Below are 19,362 nucleotides of genomic sequence, written 5' to 3'. Positions count from 1 at the left end.
CACGAGGATAGCAATAATTATTTTCCAGATGGCAGTTGGACATTGTGCATTAAATGAGGTGGTGGGCCACACGCCGAACTGCAAGTATAAAGCAAGTACCAAATGGTACCGAAATGCTCTTTCTCTGCGTTCTATCTGTTTGGTGCTCAGAGCAGTGCAAGGTCCTGGGGAAAACAGTGATAATGTGATGTGATAATACAGGTTAAAGGTATGTATTAATTCATTCCTCCAAAAGGCTAAATAAAGTTGCCTGTTCAACTAATTGGGGAGGCTGATTTTGTAGGCTTCATGATGTGTTTTTGTTTTGGTTTGTGGTAAATGTGTGTGTGCATATGTGCAGTCTTTTAGGTGGTCTTAGTAGGTATAATTTCCCTTTTCGCTTGGTTAGTCACTTCACAGAATGGAAACTTTCATTTCAGGGAACCTCATAGTGAATATCTCCCTAAAGGTGGATAGTTTGTTCCACGTATTAATCCTGCATAAGCTCTGCAAAAGCAGCAAGGGAGTTGTAGCTCCAGAGAGTTTCCAAACCCTTTTGCTGTAATACTTTTGATTTTTCTAGTCAAGTCTTTGGTTTCATCTGATTATGTTTCTAAACTTAATGCATATTTCACTGAAGATCCTAAAGCAAGTACTAGGATGATATCATGGACAGAACTAATTCTGAAATGCTGCTGCATGCTTGTGAACAGGATAGGCTTGAAAGTGTCCTGCAGAATCTGCAGAAAAAACGCAAGGACAAGTTCCAGGTGATGATCAGAACAGCCACCAAACCATTGCAGGCCACCAGGGACTGTGTGAAGCACCTTATGTGCATGCTGAAGATACCACTTAAGGCCATGTCTTTTTTAAGTTCACTCACTTTCCACAGTTACTGGTGCTTCATATTAAAACCCAGTCTCTCGAGACGAAAGCAATAGATATGCAAAGGCTCACCATATAGTGCAAATGGCTATTGAGAGCCACAGAGTGTGGAAGACTGCTCAGCTGTGACAACCTTTTTCACTTCCTGCAGAGCACCCCACAAGGACTTGTGAGATCAAGAACTGATTACAGGCAGGCAGTGAGAGATATGCATGATAAGTCATAAAGTCAGCAATGTCATATGCAGTTTCAGTTTCAGTCAGCACCAGCTGAGACTATTAGACTCCTTAACATCACATTCCTTTAAATTTTTCTGTTTGCTATAATCTGAGTCTCTAGAGAAGGATGCTGGTGGACAGCTAGTTCACTGTTCACAGTGATGGGTAAGTGTGCAGTAGATCAAGAGAATTCTTTGAAAGAAGCTGTAAACACTAAGGAAGTGGTTGCATGCACTTTTTCAAAATATTTTAACTGCTTGTTAGTTCAAGGAAATCACTGTGATCTGTTGAATGCAAAAGCGTTTTTCTTTTTTCTTTGTATGTTTGCAGCAGCAGGTAGGTGGTGGGATGCACGAAGCATCTTGAGTTGAGATGAATGAACCACTTTGAAAGAAAAAAGAGTCTCTCCCCGGATTTTGCCTGACTTTTGAACAAAATTTTAAGCTCAGAAAATTTTCACATGCTGGTTAGGCTCAGGCATAAAAAGGACATAATTGCTTGGGACAGATTTTTGTTCTGAGCTTTCCAGATTAACACTGTAAAATCAAGCCCGGAAGATGCTAAAAGGCTTTTAAGATATTTTTGAGAGCAAGGCTGGAGTGTGAGCTCAAGCCTTTTGGAGAGTTATCCACCATGAACTCTCATTTTTGAAGGAAGGGGCAAGGAACTGAAATTCCTGCATAAATCATCTGTACAGAGAATTAATGTGTGTCCTCATTTTGTTTAACCTAGTAAAGTTGCTGAGAGATTTGCTTTGGTAGGGAAGCTGGAGTTGTGCGTGACTCGTGAAGAGACTCTCGGCTAATCTTACTATTTGAGAGCATTGAATAGCTTAGTGAAACACATTTTGGACAACTACATTTTCAACCCATTCTGTGTGAACCAACTGTGTTCCACAGAGCAGCTGTGATAACCTCTGACTAATTGGCTTTTCAGAAGGTTACCTGCTGAGAGCATCTGCCATGACATCCATTCCCCCAGAAATGTTTCATCTCAGAATTGCCTGATGCAGGCTATAGAGCCCAGCATTACAGGCAAGAAGTGAGTTTTCTCTTGAGTCAGAATATGGGGGAAAGGATTTGCCCGACCTTGTTCAATGCTCAGCATCTGTCTTGAAGAACTGAGCGTTCTGTCTAAACTGCCTTTTGAAGGCCACCCTGTAAGCCTTCCTCGAGATGAGATTTGCCGTTGATCCAGACAGCAAATCTGTGAGTGAGCCAGGATCCCGCATACCCACGTACTCGTGATGGCTTATTAGGGCTTTCATACCGCATCAGGCAGCGTCACGCACAGTGCCGTGCCCGAGCAGGCTGTGCGCAAGCTGTATGCCAGCTGCCACCTCAAAGCCCTTTTGTGGACCTGGAACCACTCGGAGTAAGCAGTATAGCAATACATAAATAACGCCAAGGAGTTTATTGCATGTAAAGCCATTCTCTTCCATAGATCCCATATGGGAATATTTATTCAGCAGTGTATTTATGATGATGGTATCAACAGATATTAAAACTATATCCAGGAGGATTAAGAGTACCTGGTTATGGGATAAAGACTCTGCTCCTGGAGTTTTGTGGTGATACATCAACGTCCCTGATCACTTGAACAAAAAATGTCTTGTTTCATGGCTGGGTTTCATAGTTAGGACATATTTGTCATGAACTGTATCCTAAAAAAAGTAAGGGTGAAGGGAAAGTAACATTTATTTTTAATTCCATGTATTTTCAGCTTGTATAATTATTTTGTATGGCCTCATTAACAACTATTGAACGCTTGGGATTAGGATTACTGTGTTTGACGCTCTAGATGTTGTGCTCATAGATCCACCTTTTCTTTCAAGCTACTCCAAAACTAAAATCTTGTTTTCCTGCTTGGCAAGCAAATTAAAAAATCAGAAGCAAGAAGAGACTTCCTTCCTTTCCCCCTCAGTATTTTTCTACCACACTGACACTGCGTTTGACAAACAACATTAAATAACCTTAGGACTGTATCAGCTACCGGGTCTTGGTAATGAGGAGAAAATCAGGCAAGCCAGACCAATACATGACTGGGTGGGAAGCAAACCAAAATTGGCAGTCTTATCAAAAACCATCCACATCTCTGTTTTCTCTCTCGGCTGCTGGGTGCTGCATTCAGTCCATTGATTAATGTATCACTGCTTAACACAGGCTGCTAGGCTGTGACACTTGCAGCAAGGCAGCTTGCTGTCTTTGTGCAGCCCTGAGGCTTGACTTGCTGCTTGTAGAAGCTGGGGCTGCTCCAACGAGAGGAGGTGGCTGGGAAGTGGACGGAGCAGGCTGGCGAGCATTGCTGCACCACCTCCTTCATGCTGGCTCCAGCTAGCTACAAGCGTGCAAACGTTTGAGGTAACCTTGGATTTCTGGCACTGTTGACTCTGCTTATCAGCAACCTGTTAGGTAATAAGGATGTGCAGCAATAGCTGCATTTACCTAGAGGTTAGAAGAACTGGTGCTGTTCTCCACCCAGAACAGTAATGAAATGGTTTTGTGATAGAGTGAAACCAAACTCTGGTACAACTTCGGTCTCCTCTGACCTGGGGCAAATGGTTCCTGTCCCTGCCAAGGCTCTCCTGCTGCAGCATTTCCCAGCCCCTGCTTGCTAATCCTCCTTCCTCCTTCCACCATGGTGACTGACCAGGATCAGCAGCTCCCCAAGTAGATATTTTGTTTTTACATTAACTTCCATGAGCCTCACGGAGACACCTCATGCTGTCACGCCTCAGTGGTAATAATTCAATGCACAATAAAGAAAAAGGTAAATCTACAAATGGGCTGCCAGCCATTTCCTTTTGTCAGTGTACAAAATTCTTCAAAGCTAGTAATATCTCTAATCAGTAAGTAGCAAGATGCAACAAGTCTACAATAATGTACAGAATATTATAATGTCTCAAGTGACATGAGTAGCATGAAGTGAGATGCCTGTGGCCTTTCTGACACAGGAAAAATACTAGTAAATGTAGCTGAATGCAGTTTTTCACTAGACTCCAAGGAATAGTTGGTATATGGATGGTGGAAATAGGCATTTTTCATAATAATCCCATGTTTGAAATGTCCTGACCTTAGAAATATAGTATAAAATTAGTTCCAGGAGAAGAAACCTAGCAAAGATAATAAACGCTTGTTTTCTTTATCAGAGTCCCTCAATTACGAAAATATGACAAATAGGTAATACTGCTACATTGAGCTGAATTAACATGTGTTTAAAATGAATGAAAAATACGTCCCTTTCCCAGTTAGAAAAAAATCACGCAGTGCAGGTACTCAAAAAATGAAATACATCTCTGGCTTTGAAATTGTTATTGTCTTTCTACAGCAGCTTCTTGAAAATGTCACGTGAGATTAGATCTGTACGCCGTTGTGTTGGTAAGCGTACGAACCCCCTGTGAAGGGCGGTCTTCATTCCAAGAGCTTACAGTCTCAGGCAAGGTTTTCAAAGAAAACTGCTCATTTGTGATACCTTTTAAAAAAGATCTTACTTTCAGAAAGCGCTGGGTACATACTGTTAGAAAACCAGGGTCCTTAGAGAAGTCTCCAGCTGGGCACCAAACATTATATAGGTAATGAGGAAGAATAAGTGCTTCTGAAGCCCTGTCCTCAAAAGACAAAGTGGGAACGGAAGAAATAGGCTAGATGACCACTAAATCCTCCATTTGCTTGCTTTAAATGCAGAGCTCAACAGAATTACTACTATTCCCTTGGTCAGTGCCACCGGCTGTATCTAGACTGGTTCTGGTGTCCTGCATGGCTTGAAGTGGTTGTGCTCCCTCTGCAGTGTGGACGGAGCTCACGCTGGGATCAGTCCCCATTTCTTCTCATTCACGGGTTTCTGTCTGAAGGGCCAGCTGGCTCATTTCAAACTTAAGCACAAGTACAAGCCAATGGCTGAGACAATGTGGATGATTGGGGAATTTCAGCACGAGTACAATCCTGAGGCCTGACCTGATATAATGAGCTGGTTTACCTATTTTATTTTAGCCCTGCAATTCTGTGACTAGGCAAGGTATTCTCCATTGCTTGGGAGAGCTTTTCAAATTTTCCCTTCTTTGCAGCAGATGAGCTATTTAACCTCAAAAAAAGTCCTGTTTCTCCTTTGTGAGACAGGCCCGTCTCTGTTGATGCTACACAGATGGGAGATATCCTCCTGTTCACCTGGAATCAAACACTTCCAACGTGAGGTACCAGTTTGCCTCTCTCCAAGTTTAAAAACTCCCCCCTCAATTTCCCCTTTATCTATCTTCAAATCTGCTTAAGGTCACCATTGCTTTCTTTTCTGTCCTGGGGGATGCGGTCAGTTTTCTGTCTAGACCAGCTGAAGGCTCAAAACCTTCCCGTATGTCCTTCCGTGGAATAAAACAGTTGCTGAATCCCAAACGTGCATCTTTCTCAGGCCGCTACTGACGCGGGTATCTCATGTAGTAGATGACAGTAGGTGGTGGTGGGATCATCGCACTAGAGAACCTTGAGAATAAAAGCAAGGCAGCCGTAAAAACAGAAGTCAAAAGTAGCACCATAATCAGGTGAATATGCCCACATAAGGAAGGAAATAGCTAAGACTGTTTTTTATTGGTCCTCTATTTCATAGGACAAATTTACACTGAAGGGTAGAGTGCTCATGGCAGGGTGTGGGGTTTTTTGAATCTTACTCAGCATTCTTCCAGCACCTATTGATTTAACATCCCATCCTTTCCCCGTTCCATCAGACCTTCATGTCCATCCCTACAAGAGTTTGGGGTTGGGAGAGGCAAATACGGGCAAACTGGCAGCTTGGCAGAGCCAGTCAGTCTGCACCCCACAGAGAAGAGCCCATCGGGCATGATTTTGAAGGGGTGAGAAGCAGAAATGCACTGCCAGCCTGAGTTTCAGCTGACATGAATGCTGCCTTGGCAGCAGTATCCCATTAGCTCCACAGTTGGAATCCGGCCCAAAAGACCCAACGATCCAGCTCTTCCCACACATACAGACACGTACATTCGTGCAAGAAGCAGGACAACAGCTGGCAAGGGTGCAAAGCCCACCTCAGGAGTCCGTCCCAGCGCTGCCCTGGTCAGAGATCTGGTCGGTAAAACTGGTGATACGTGAGGGCTCTGTGATAAACAAAGCTGTGTCCAAACACGTTGAAATAGCACAGTGAACTTGCCTCTGCACAGCTCCTTGGCTCCAGAGGCTGGTGTAAGCCTGTGACGGGTTTACATGCATTTTCGTGGCTACATACTGAATAAATGACTCAATCCGCTTCAGTGTGAGCAGTCCTGCACAGGCACTCGTCTCCTGTTCAGAAAGGCAGAACAGGGAGCACAAATCCCCATCAGAAAATGTATAATCATAATTTAGGTTGGGAGAGTCATCTGGAGATTGTTCCACTCAACTGTGCTCAAAGCAGGGCCAAGTTAGGTTGTTCAGGGCCTTTTCTGGTTGAGTTGCGGATATCTCTGTAGGTGGAGATCACTTACCTGGTCAGGTAACTTGTTCCAAAATTTGACCACCCTCACTAGGAAGAATTCTTTTCCTTATATGTAACTGGAATCTCTCTTGTTGCATCTTGTGTCCATTATGTCTTGTCCTTCTGCAGTGCATCTCAAAGAAAAGTTTGGGTGTAGGGGAGAAGTTACAAGTAACCTGCACATATTCCTCCTTTATGGTGTGATGACCTCACAGCTTTGCAAGGGCTTTCAGGAAAGGAATAGCAGCCACCAAAATTGAGTGTGCTTTACTGCTTTTAGCAGGGAAAGAGAAACTCTCTGCAACCCCCTAATTATCTTATGGGGTCTGAAGCAGGGAAGGAAGTGGGTGAGCTCTGTTCACATCTCCTGCACAGCAATGGCCAACTCTCATCATCCTGGCCAGCAGAAATGGTGAGGGAACATCAGCTCCTACTTCGGCATTTGGTGGAGCCTTTCTAGCCTTTGGCGATCAAGCCTTCAGTAGTGAATGCAAGCCCAACCAAACAGAAGAGCCTGCTCTCTGGTACTCAGACTAGAAGAAAAGTAAGCAGTACTTTCACATGATGCAATAAAATTCAAGTAGGATTTGTTAAATCATACAAATGATTGTTGGTCTGCGCTTTATATTTATCTAAGGAATTAATTAAGCACTGAGGTTTTTGGTTGATGAGTAAAGCTGATTAAAAAAGCACCAGGGTCACAATATATATTCTAGGAGTAGTTCGTCTTTACAGCAGAATTACATTTACTCAGCTCAAACCTGACTTTTTTTATTTTAGTTGAAATACATGGTAATTCCTTTGCTGTGTTCTATACTCACTGTCTGGTTTTGGTTTTCTGTTTTGTTTCTTACAGCCCCAGCAGAGAGCTCTCCATAAACATTTCCAGCCTCTAAAGCTGCTGTCCTGCCACTTGATATTAAAGTGAACTTTCCTTCATGAAAAAAACATAATAAATGGCACTGCCAGAAGGTGACCATGGAGGATTGAAGACAAACTTGGAAGTAAAATCAACCCACTCAAGATGGTGCATTCTGGGAAGACCTGGTTTGCTGTGGAGTAAAAATGTGGTGCATAATATCCAGTGCTAATTTGTTGAAAATGGTCATTGACAGACCTTTAGCTGGAAAATTTCTTCCAGTTTTCATCACTGTGCATAACTTTTGAGTTCCCTTTAGGGGACTGTCTATGCCCTTCACTAGAAGTCCTGTTTTAGCATGGCAACTACTGGATTCTTTTATTATGTATGCAGATGGCATGATGTTTTAGGAAAAACTTACAGCAATTCTCCAATCTCAGTGGATATGTTCACAATATTAAACCCTGATAGGAATGTAAACGTCTTGTATATGTTAGTTTTGCAGTCTAATGGTATTCTGTTAAACAATATCAGCACTTCATATGTGCTTTCTGCACAGAACTAGCACAGTCCATATATATATAATGGTCTTTTTTTAAAATACTGAGGATACGTTTCAGTATTTGTGCTGAGACTGCATCCAAACTGAAGTCCACTACTAGCATACCTTCACCGATTCACAGTAGATTGTGTAGATAGATTTGCACGTGGCAGAGGTGTGACTTCTTTTATCGAGACTTAGGGAACAGCTGTCACAGAGGTAGCCAAGAACAGGGCAGGTTGAATGAGCTGTAGGACACTGTGTCTGCTCTCCCTCTCATCCACCAAATATCAAAGGTTCTTGTTTGTAGTGTGCCAATGTGTTTTCTTACTCAGCGAGGGAGTAGCAAGGGAGAGAGCCTTTGTCAGAGATGTGTGTGACCCTGGGTTTGGTCTACAATAAAACCAGAATAAACTGGAAGAATTCAGGTTCTTTATGCTGGCCACCATTTATGTTTTGGGCAGGGCTGGGGAATTGTAGTCCAAACCAAACTCTCTGAACAAGGTAAAGTGTAAGACTATACTTCTAAGGAGCAAGACACTCCCTTTGGAGAGGGCAGACTTCTTCATTAACTTTTTCCACTTTCTATCCAAAACAGTATTTTGGTAGGAACTGGGAATAAGCAAATGGTTCCAATAAGCCTTTCAATATACTGTAGCAGGCTCAAGACTGTTGCATTCAATCTGAACGTTGTTTTTTGTTCAGTCTCTGAATGGCTGGCCTCATCACTGGTTGTATCACAGCTGGCTGTGGTACTGTTTCTTCCATGGGGACTCAGCGGAATTAGTGTCTGTCCCTCACATCAGGACCTTCTTGATACACTCTTTATAATGAACTGATGCCATCAACATGCTGAGGGGACTTACCTATTTGTTCCTTCTTTCTTTAAAATCAAAGGTAGCTTTTTTGTGCATTTAAAGACCATCACTCTCTCCAGCCTGATAGACAGGTACTATAGAGTCGCTGTTAGCATGTATGCCAAACTGTGGGTGAGACGCCATACTGGTGTGAAGATGCAGCGATGGAGAGAACGTGCAGCTACATCAAGTCAAAGGGACCTTTTTAGAGGAAGCTCCTGTGTTATAATTCTTAAAAACTATTGTACAGTTCATTGCTAGAGAGTGGAAGGTCAATGACTGAGGGTGCCCGTACAACAAATGGATAAATATCTTCAGGGCTTAATTTTTTTCAGATGGGTATGGGCTTAGGTTTCAGCTCTCCACCCATCTCAGATTCAGCATGTTGGATACTTCTGCAGTATTCAGTCCAAAAGCAAATTACTTTTACTGATGACCAAGATTTGCAGAAGTCGCTAGTGATTTCTAATGGTTTGGGTCTTTCCATGGGTTCTCAAATGGAGCTCCCAAGAATTACAAAGCAGTAAGCTTCTACATTCTCTTTCTGAAAATCTTCGTCCTTAATCTTAAATTAATTGGTGTAAAAATTCTCCTTAAGACATAAGAATCTTTGCCAACGGCAACATTTGCACTTTTTAGAGCTTTTCATAGGGTTACAGGTTGGAATCTGATACCAAGAGACCCGGCCGTGTGCATGGCACAGGTCCACTTTAAGCTTCAGCAAATTTTACAGCTCTTTCTGCTACAGGTTTTAAAAATGCACTCTGGCAACTGACATCAATTTCATGTTGGTATAGCAATTAAAAAAAACCCACTTTGATGTAAGTTGTTTTAAAAAGAAGGAGAATGCTGTACTTCTACAGTAGGAGTTCTCTTATTTTACTACCCAGTGAAAAAATCCGGAATAATTTGAATGATAAAAGAAAAGTTTATCAGAGAGTGTTATCTTAAAAGGGTGTACGAGTTGAGTTAGGCACAGAGCCACTAGAAGCATTTTTTGTATCAATGTTAGTTTTGAACATCTTCCAGTATATGGGCATGAATTTAGATGTGTGCACTTCTCCTGTTAAAACAGTTTGTTTTAAAAGCTTCCCAGGATTTTAGCTATGGTGACCTAGAAAAGCAGTGTTATAGGCCCTGAGAAATGTGAAAATCAAGTCCAGACCCTTGTGTAGCCAGACTCGATGAGAAGTCTGCTGTAGGTGCCTATCGGACAAATCTCCTTTGAAGCTGGTGTAGGTCTCCATCCTACAGCCAGCCTGTGCATGTGGATAACTGCAAGCATAGTTCCCCCGAGCCCCGTGACACTTCTCACGTGTGTAACTGTCTGCCAGAGCCATAAGGAAATAACTGTACTTTTTGGCTTGTACTTAACTATTCATTGTGTTTGGATTTTTTAATCACTGTTATTCTCCCAAAGTAGGCCATGCTTCCTCAGGGATATTTATGAAATTGTTCTACATCTCCTGAACAACTATCTGGATCCCAGCGTATTCTTCTGAAAACTTTTTAATAGAAATAAACATATGGGAGAGATTTTTGTTATTATGAATGGGGGCAGGTACTGTGTTCTCGGAAAGGCTATTGAGTGCAGACAATCAACTCTATTGCATTTTTTATGCCGAACACCTTATTAATAGCAGACACATCCGCTTTTGCCTGGGTCACAGGAACAGTTCAGGGGAAAGAATGCTTTATCTCTAGTCAATAAATCATTTATGTCGAGAGCGCCAAAGACCAAGTCAACATGAAAGGGAACGAATAAGTTATTCCGGCAAAGGAAGTGAATTTAAATACACTCAGAGCCATTAGTTCGGTGCAAAGGAGTGGGAGACTAATGCTATTTTCATAAAACAGCAATTATCAGCCTTGTGGAGATAGATAAATTTGCGAAGGCCAGTGCTGCCGTTACATTGATCACTAGTTATTATCTCTGAAACAAACCAGTATTGCCATCAGGACACTGTTCCCCAGGTGCAGACCTGCAGCCTTCCTCCTGTGCCCGGTGCCTCTCCCTGCCGCCGCGCTCGCCTGGTTTCTTTGTGTCGAGAAAGGTTGCAGCGTCAGACCCCGCTAAGAAACGCTGACAGAGACTCAGCCATCCCAAGTGCTTCAAACCGTGACAAGTCCTGCACTAGAAACCTGAAGGAATTGCTTGCCCCAGAAAGCACACTGCAGCTGAAAAGCATCTTTTGCACTGTTTTGTTCCTTTTTTTCATCTGCGTGGCTTTCTGTGCCTGAACACCCACCATTTATTCTGTTAAGGGAAATGCAGCCTTCCAGGAGGGGAGTTTGAAAAAGCTCCGCGAGCTCCTTGGTTTTGCCCGCCCAGCTGCATGGTGATGCTCTACCAATGGGTTCATCCCTCCCTGTCTGTTCCTTAGGGCAAGTGTTGTCACTCGACAGCAGCTGCAATGTGGTTGAGGAAATCAAACCATTAAAAATGACAAAATTCTGGTTTTGTTTTGCCCTGAATTTTCGGAAGGCCTGAGGCCAGACCCCCGGCAGACTTACATTGGCGCTACTCCATCAAAGTCTCTGGAGATGTGTTGATTAGTGCCAGCCGTGGAGCCAGGCCTGGGGTGTTTTTCTTGTCATCGCTAAAACTAAACTAACCTCCTTCCACCCGCCACAAAGCCACAAGATCTCAGTTATTCAAAATTGTCTCAGGCAAGCAAAATAAAACCCTGCATCTTTCACATTGGTCCCCTTTTAACAATTAATATCTCTGCCATCAGAGTCTCCTTGAACAGCCCCACTGCAGGACTGTGCGGCAATTGACCCTGGTATATATAGACTGTGGTCAATAAGATTTTAATTTAAAAAGAAATGGTTCTCTGGTATAATTAAAATTGATGGGTGAGGGGGAAAGTACTACCAGCATTACCTGCAACCTCCTATAGTAAAATTCAGGAGAGTTATCTGGAGTGCAGAAAACCCCACCAACATAACATATGGGTGATTAGGCAGGCTCATGAGGATAAATCAGCAAGTAAGAAAAGTAGATGTTTAATGAGGGAAGCCAAAAAATTTATGGGAAGTCAGTGGCCAATAGCTTAGGGCTGGTTAGACCAAAAGCTTTACATATATCCTAATAAATACCGTCATAGCAAAGCTAAGTCTGATGTTAGACGGGCACAGCACAGTGATTACTCACAGTACATGCAAAAACCAACAAATATTCTTGTTTTGTATTTGAAAGCAGTAGAAGGAGGGAGTCAGATTGCACATTAAAATGTAATTCCTCCTCCTCCATCAGTAATTACAGGTAATATTAAGCAGCAACTATCCAAACATATTTTAAAATTTGTAGAACTATTAACTGAATCCAAAAGTGAAGGAAAACTTGCCTAGGACCCCTCAGAACTGAAAAGCATAAAAGAAGCTTCGAATGACACCAAAAGCCCAATAATTCAAAAGAACGAATGATTTGACCCAGAAAACTATAGGCTCATTAGCTTCCTATCAGTCTTAGGCAAGATCATGGAAGGGTTGATATGGCACAATCGTTAAAGCAATTAAAAATTGATAAAACCCTCCAAATGATTTTAATAGAAATGTATCTTGCCAAATAAACTTGCTATCATTTTTTGTGATATCAAAGGCTTGTTGATAAAAGAAACTCTGCTGGTATACTATACTTAGCTTCCTATAGATCATTTGATCTGATAAAGAACAAAATAGCACAATGTAAAATCAATATTGCCCATATTAAGTGGACTAAAACTGATTACAGGCTAGATCACAAAAAATAGCTGTAAATATGAAATTATCATCAGCAAGACTATTTCTAATGAGCTCCTCCCAAGGTATGCTCTGTTTTCAATATTCCTCCCAGGGAAAGGGAAAATTACTGTTGGCAACAGCGAGAGATGACAAAAGCAGGGGTGTGGTAAATAATGATATAGAGCAGGTCAGTAACCTGGAGGACGACAAAGTCAGAAATCCAGGAGGGATGGCAGCAAGTCCAACTTGGAGGCATGGGGAGTACGTCTGGAATAATGTAGTGGCTGTGAAGGTGTGATAAATAATCCGTTCAACATCAGAGATGCTCTTGCCAGCTGGGATGTAGGACCTGGCAATAGGGATGCTGTTCCAGTTTGTGTGGTTACTGCCTGTCTTTCAAAAAGGGTATTGACAACTTGGAAAGATTATTTTCAATAGCTCCCAGTGTCATTCAAGGGCAGGAAAACAGGTCTTATTATAGTGTCAGGCTAATGAAGCTCAAGCTATTAATTTATCAGAGGCAATTTGAAGAGGTGACTTGATCTCCATCTGCAATCACAGTCTTCTACCTGGGCAGGGAAGTGCTGTCTGAAGGCAGGTAGCTCTTTTATTTAGAAGAAAAGGGAATGATGTGCTCTACTGGTTGGAAACTGATTTCAGGCTAGAAATTAAGTGCAAGTGCTCGACAGGGAGGATAATTACCTGTGGAGACAACTTACTTAGTCACCTGGCATGTTCTCCATCACATGAAGTCTTTAAATGTATGCAGAGTATTTTTTAAGTCAATAAGCTCTACCTCAAACTGAAATCCAGGCTTGGTGCGGCAATTACTGGATGAGGTTATTAGGTGTGTGTTACGCAAGGATTAGACTAGATCATCAGATGTAAACTTCTGAATTAAAAGTATCTTAAAGCTTCCAGTATTACAGGAAAGCAGGGCAACCTGTATCCATTTTTTTCACACAAAATGGTCGTAATTGAAACAGCTTATATGAACAGAGCTGTGCTTGCTAGCATTTGGTATGAGCGTCGGTAGGTCTGCTCGCAGCTGTAAGGTTCTACTATGCATAATTAAAGGAAGAGAACTGGACAAGAAAGGACAACAAAAACCCTTGGACATACAGAGAAAGTGTTGTTTTTTATTAATAACAACCCGGGACAAAATGCTGCACTCAAATGATGGGGCCAAGTGGATGTGTAGTCTCAGCAAGGAATAATAACTGTGGGTTTGCCTCTTAAATAAGGAGGTAGCATCTTGCTGGCAAGAAACAGATTTTCCTGCCTTCAACAGCCAGTGAAGAAGCCCCTGTGCTGATTGAGAGTTATATTGTATCGCTGTGCAGCTGAACACGGTACATGAGTTCCTTGCTTCAAAGACCCCGAACTGTTCTGCTATGGTGACGAGCCCCATCAGAGCTGGTTAATAAAGCCCTAGAAGTGAAATGACTTCAGTGGGACTACCCAGAGTAATGAGAGCTGCTCCCAGCAGTGGGTTTTTGCAAGATTGGGCCCCATTACCGTTGGCTGGTTTGAGTGTTGTATCTTAGAAATAAGCAAAGGAGCGTTCAGTGTCTGATTCAGGTCTCCCAAAACTGTTCTTGATAGGTGTGAGGCAAGAGTGAACCATCAGAGCCACCTTCTACCGGGCTTCATCAGGCAGTGGGGAACAGCACAAACTAGGATGTACGGTTTAAAGAGTAAACAGTTCACGCAAACATGAGAAACTATAAAGCAATACTTAGTGCAAATTGGTATTGAATCGACATCAAGAAGCTGAAACAAGAAGGGAGCTAGCTACAGCCATAGTGAAGAAGATAAAGATCTTTGGGGATTCTTGCTCTAATCCAGTGTGAAATCCTAAGAAAATAAGTTTGGTTTAGATTTATTGTTTAGAGAACATTGGTACCTGCTTGCTGCCTGTCAAATAAATTCTTTGGAGTCACTGGCTTCGGTGCGTGATGGCTTATGGGTGTCCTCACACTGCTGAGACACCTTGCAGCTCTGGAGCAGAGCGGTCCTTAACAGGCACGTCTGGGGTCAGACTGGACGGAGGAGAAGCTGATCTTGCAGATGACTGTATAACGTCTGCTTCTGTCATAAAAGGAGGATTGCCAGCATTATTAAAACAGAGCCAGGCTTAGTCCAAGAATGAAATGAAAAGCTCCTTTCCGATTTTAATTCCAAATACATCTAAATACTTTTTCAGGAAAAAAAATCCTCTGTAGCTGTTGTTACATCTCTAATCATGTTACTTCTATTAAGCACTTCCCTTGAATTCATCTATTTAATATCATAAGTCACCAAATTAAATAGCGATACACAGGGTTTTTTTTAAAGCAGGGAGATCAATATTGCAGCAAAACTGCATGTAAGCAATAAGAAGCTGTGCAGAGGAGAAAAAAAAAACAGAATCTGCCCCATCAGATGCTTAGGGGACTTGGTTGGTTGGTTGGTTTTGTTTATTGAGAGCATGGGTTTACATCTAGACAGAGGTTTTCCCTACTGAGCCAGGCTCTGGTCTCAAGACCGGTCCAGATAAAGAAATATTTGGAGTCCTCTTACCTCTTCAACTGCATCCCTTGTACGCAAGAGGTTCCTTCTCTGCTTATCTTCTGAGAAAGGTAGAAAAGAGATTAAGTGGCAATAGAGAAAGCACAGAGGGACATGAGCTTCCAGCCTATGCAAAGCATCTCAGCATGAGACCCAAATCTCAGACTTCTGCCCCTGAGTCCAACGCCACTGACCGAGGAGAGGAATGGGGCTGTGCTGGGCTAACCTGCAAGCAAAGCCCGGTGTCCTGCGCTGTGCTGAGTGCTCTCTTGAAGCCATTGCAGGAGACACATTACCTTGCAGAATCAGCTCCCATGTTTGAGGGTGTCAGCTGAGGTTGCTGCTGTCTGCTGAGCTTTCCCTAAAATGCAGGTGAACTGCACAGGGCAATGCTCTGGCAGTGGAAACGACCAGCATTTCCCCAAAGAGGCTGCATGCTCTGAAGAGAAGACTCCTTTGCTTTGCACTAAGCTGCTGGGATACTCTTGGCGAGCCTAAGAGGCGTATCTTTAACTTTCTCACAGTTATTGTAGAATCTGAAAGTGGCAGGGATGTGGTTTGGGACGTGCTGGGCTTTGTTTTCAGGTTCTCATAGGGACTGTAGCTATCTGGACCTGCCTCGCAATTATTATTTCTTTTTCGCAAGTCAGGGTAAGATGGGACTAACGCCTGCCTGGCTCTGTGCAGCGCAAACAAGCAAAGGGGGCTCTAAATTTGGGCTCCTCTATTTTTGGGGAGTTGAATTTGAGGGTGATTGAACCTGACTTTGGGGAGAGCAGGTAACTGACAGCTGGAATTATAGCCGCACCTGAATTGTTTCCAAAGGTGCCCCCAACTCAGTAGCCGATGGACAGAATCAGATGCCAGGCTGCGCTTGTGCGTTGGCACCGGCAGCTGATGATGGACACGAGGTGCAGGGAGCGAGAGGGAGGCTGGGATCGAGGTCCTGGGAAATCGGTGGGCTGGTGCAGGAGAGCTGGATGCAGAAAGGCTGAGTGCAAGCTCATGGCCGTGCTGTGTGGTCAACACGGTCTCTTGTAGGCGGCAAGTTGTGTCTGGTCCAGCTGCCTTTGGAGTCAGTTCTGCTTTACATGCACTAAGGAAACACTCTTAAGTCAGTGATCTCCTTTTAATGTTAACTTGGTTGGAAATCTGGGAAAATGCCAGCACTCTAATGGTTAAAAAGCAATGAACGGACTGTTACTCCCACTCCGTCTATGGCTGAACTTTTTAAAGAAGGAGCCAAATGAGGTGGCATAAGACAAAAGTGTGCCTTTTTGTTTGACGTACACTGCATTTCCCCAGGCATCCAAGGTGTTCATTTGTACAGCAGTGCTTTTTTCCCAAAACAGAAATTATCATGCAGTCTGATTTTTAGTATATGAAGTGGCCATCACTGTTAATTCCACCCTACAGTTTTTATATTTACTCTTTAATTCCTTCTGTTTTCAAAAATCAACAAAAAATAAAACCCGGGTGGGAGGGAGGAATTCTTTTAAACAATGAAATTAAAATCAGTATCAAATTTTTGGTATCTTTGGGCATGATCTCTGGAAGCTTTGGATATCTGCTTTATCATTTTGTATATTTGACAATTTTGTACTCTGCATTGTTTGACTTCATTTGTGCATGGCGATGTATTAAAACATGGAATTTTTATTATACAGTAAAAGTATTTTGTTTGATTTAAACAAGGTAAGGGCTTGATCCACTGCATGAACAGGAGGGGAAAAAAAACCAGAGGTTTTTGCCAGCAACCGCTCTCACCTGACACTCTGACCGGTCTCATTTGGGGGGTTTCCAGCACCTGAAGGTGGGCAAAGTTTTCGCCCGCCCGCACATCTCCTTCCCCAGTTGTAGTACTTCGGGTCTGTGCAGTGGTTTGCTGTACAGGGTACAGGTGCTACATAAATGCAACACATTCACAGATGTAACAGGAGGTGTTAACTGAGCAAAGGGCTCTGTTCGGCTCGGCAGGATTTGGGTGTAAATCCAGACCGACTCCACTGACTTTGCTTGATTTACTCTGGATTTAGTGCAGTGCAACTGCCAAGCAGACAGTGCACACTACAAGGACGAATTCTGCTTTCATTGCCTTTATTTCTCAAGACTTAGGGGATGCCCTTATAAGCAGTGAAGCATACTCTAAGGGGACCAAACCACAAAAGGAGCAGGTAGTAGACCGTTTATGGTGCATGGCATTTCACTCCCATCGCACCCCCCATTTATTGTCAGCATTTATGGCATGAGAGTAATTTAAAAGTCAGTGGATAAGGTAGTTTTCAGAAAAACTAGTGCTGAAATTCCAGCACGATATTATGCTCTCCCATATATGTGTTTTTTTCTTTTCAGCCATAATTCTGAATGTTCTCGCATTTGTAGGGTAGAGTCTGATGACGTGTTTTGGTCAAACACAAAATACTGGGCTTAATACAAAATAATAGAACAAAATTATATAGTGTGCAGTATAACTGACGAAGTCAAGATAAATTGTCATGTAAAAAAATCATAAATCATGTTTTTTATTGTAACATCTCGTGATGGGGCTGCAATTTACTAAATTCTGTTTATATCTTAAAAAACTTTCTACTCCATAAAATTTGTCAGTGAGAAGAATATCTTAGCAGGGAAAGGTCCATTTTTGCACAGATCTGTGCACGTTACATCTGGGGCTGAAGGAAATTAGATCAACCATACAAGTAAAGGAAACAGTTTCTATGTCACATATCCTTTTCACGATCGGGGTCTCTGTAGGGGTTACAGTGGCACCATATTATTACTATTTTGGGTGCTGCACACTAAGATTATTTCCATTATAAACAATATGCCACCCGAATCAGATCTGCTTTATAATGATACAGCAGCTACCATGATAATAAAATACTCCTCCCTGGAGACAGAGAAAATAGCTACTGATGCTGTGGAACAAGGAGTTTCCATGTGTGCTTGTATGGGTATTGCGTTATAAATCTCACCGATGGGGTTGCAGTTTCTTCATTCACAGTTTGTTCCTCAGAAGTCATCAGTGGAGCAACCGGTTGTGCAGTTTGGTTTCTTGGTTGTTTTCCTTCCAGTGACAATTAGTCCTTGATGCAGCTTGCATGATCTTACGTTATATCCATGTACGTCCCGCAGGTCCCTCAGAGCTTAGCTTATACCCTGAGCAGCTATCGCGGGTTACAGGCCCAGGTTGTGCTGCTTGGACCCTTGGCCTCCAATGCCATGTCCAAAAATTGGATTCCTGAGCTGAGACCTTATTAGCTGAGCAGATCTGTGCTCATTTGAGCAAAGCCTTGTGGTTTGAGCAAATGTCCTTAGTCCGTAATTAAGTCCAGTGAATGAAGTACAACCCTAGAAACACAAGTGATGTTCCCAACCCACCGTTGACCTGCTGTATGTGGAAGAACAAGTCCCTCACATCGCCTCTTCATGTCCTACCTCCTTATCTGTAAAACAAGAACTACATTTACCTGTCACTGTTAAACCTTGAAACTCAATGGAGAAACTGTAGGTCTTCCAACTTGTGTTGCAAGTGGGGTTGATTTGAACAGACCAGGCATCTTGGTACAAAAGAAACACTTTATTTGGGAGGCAAGAAGTTGCCGTCCACAGTTCATGCTTATCTGACGTTCCGCTCTCGCTGCACCCAGGCGCTGATCTGTCAGAGTCTCGGTGCATGGTGCGACACTCATGGGTGAGGTGTCCTATCAGCCCGGACTCGGTTTGTCTGAGTTTTATTCCTCTTCTGTGCACTCCTTCGTCTCACTCATGTCATTGCCTTCTCCTTGCTTTTCTGCACCTGACGTGATTTCTTGCCTTCTACTGTTATTAACATCACATGGGAAATACACTGAATTACTGCATGTGAGAAACATACTTCCAAGTGAAGCAGTTTTGCTTTAACTAAATGGCACCAAGGCACTGACCTTAGGAGAAGATAAAGCAGAGGACAAATTGCTACAGGTTTGTTCTAGGGCAACTTGGGGATTAACCTCTTCTTCATGTCTGTGTTGGAGTGACAGGCTGAAATGGCAGCAAGAAGGACGAACACTGAACACTAGGAAAAGCTTTCTAGGAACAGGGATGCTGAAGCAGTAGTGACTGCTTAAAGAGATGGAGAATGGTTTTGACAAGCATCCACCAGCAATCCTGACCCTGTGGTAGGGCAAGAGGATGGAACAAGTTGTCTACCAAAATCTCTTTCAGTTCAATTTTTCTGCAAGTAAGAATTGAACGGGAAGCAAAGAGTTAGCTTTGTTAATTATCATTACTTTACGTTTCAACTGGAACTGA

General features: G+C 42.8%; 1 protein-coding gene across 6 annotated transcripts in view; it reads left to right on the top strand.

Annotated features, from left to right (window-relative positions):
* The window catches only part of SAMD12 (sterile alpha motif domain containing 12), a 182,168-nt gene extending 165,437 nt beyond the window's left edge, over window positions 1-16,731 (top strand). For all 6 annotated transcript variants that reach the window (XM_052787544.1, XM_052787549.1, XM_052787548.1 and 3 more), the window contains one exon: window positions 7,393-16,731. In XM_052787544.1, coding sequence (XP_052643504.1) covers window positions 7,393-7,415 — 23 coding nt within the window. In that variant the 3' untranslated portion in view covers window positions 7,416-16,731. The remainder of the gene's footprint in view (window positions 1-7,392) is intronic.
* The last annotated feature ends 2,631 nt before the right edge of the window (window positions 16,732-19,362 follow it).

The sequence above is a fragment of the Harpia harpyja genome, chromosome 5, assembly GCF_026419915.1.
Source record: "Harpia harpyja isolate bHarHar1 chromosome 5, bHarHar1 primary haplotype, whole genome shotgun sequence".
NCBI classification, from domain to species: domain Eukaryota; kingdom Metazoa; phylum Chordata; class Aves; order Accipitriformes; family Accipitridae; genus Harpia; species Harpia harpyja.
The sequence above is the reverse complement of the archived record's forward strand: the minus strand, read 5'-3'. Positions and strand labels throughout refer to the sequence as shown.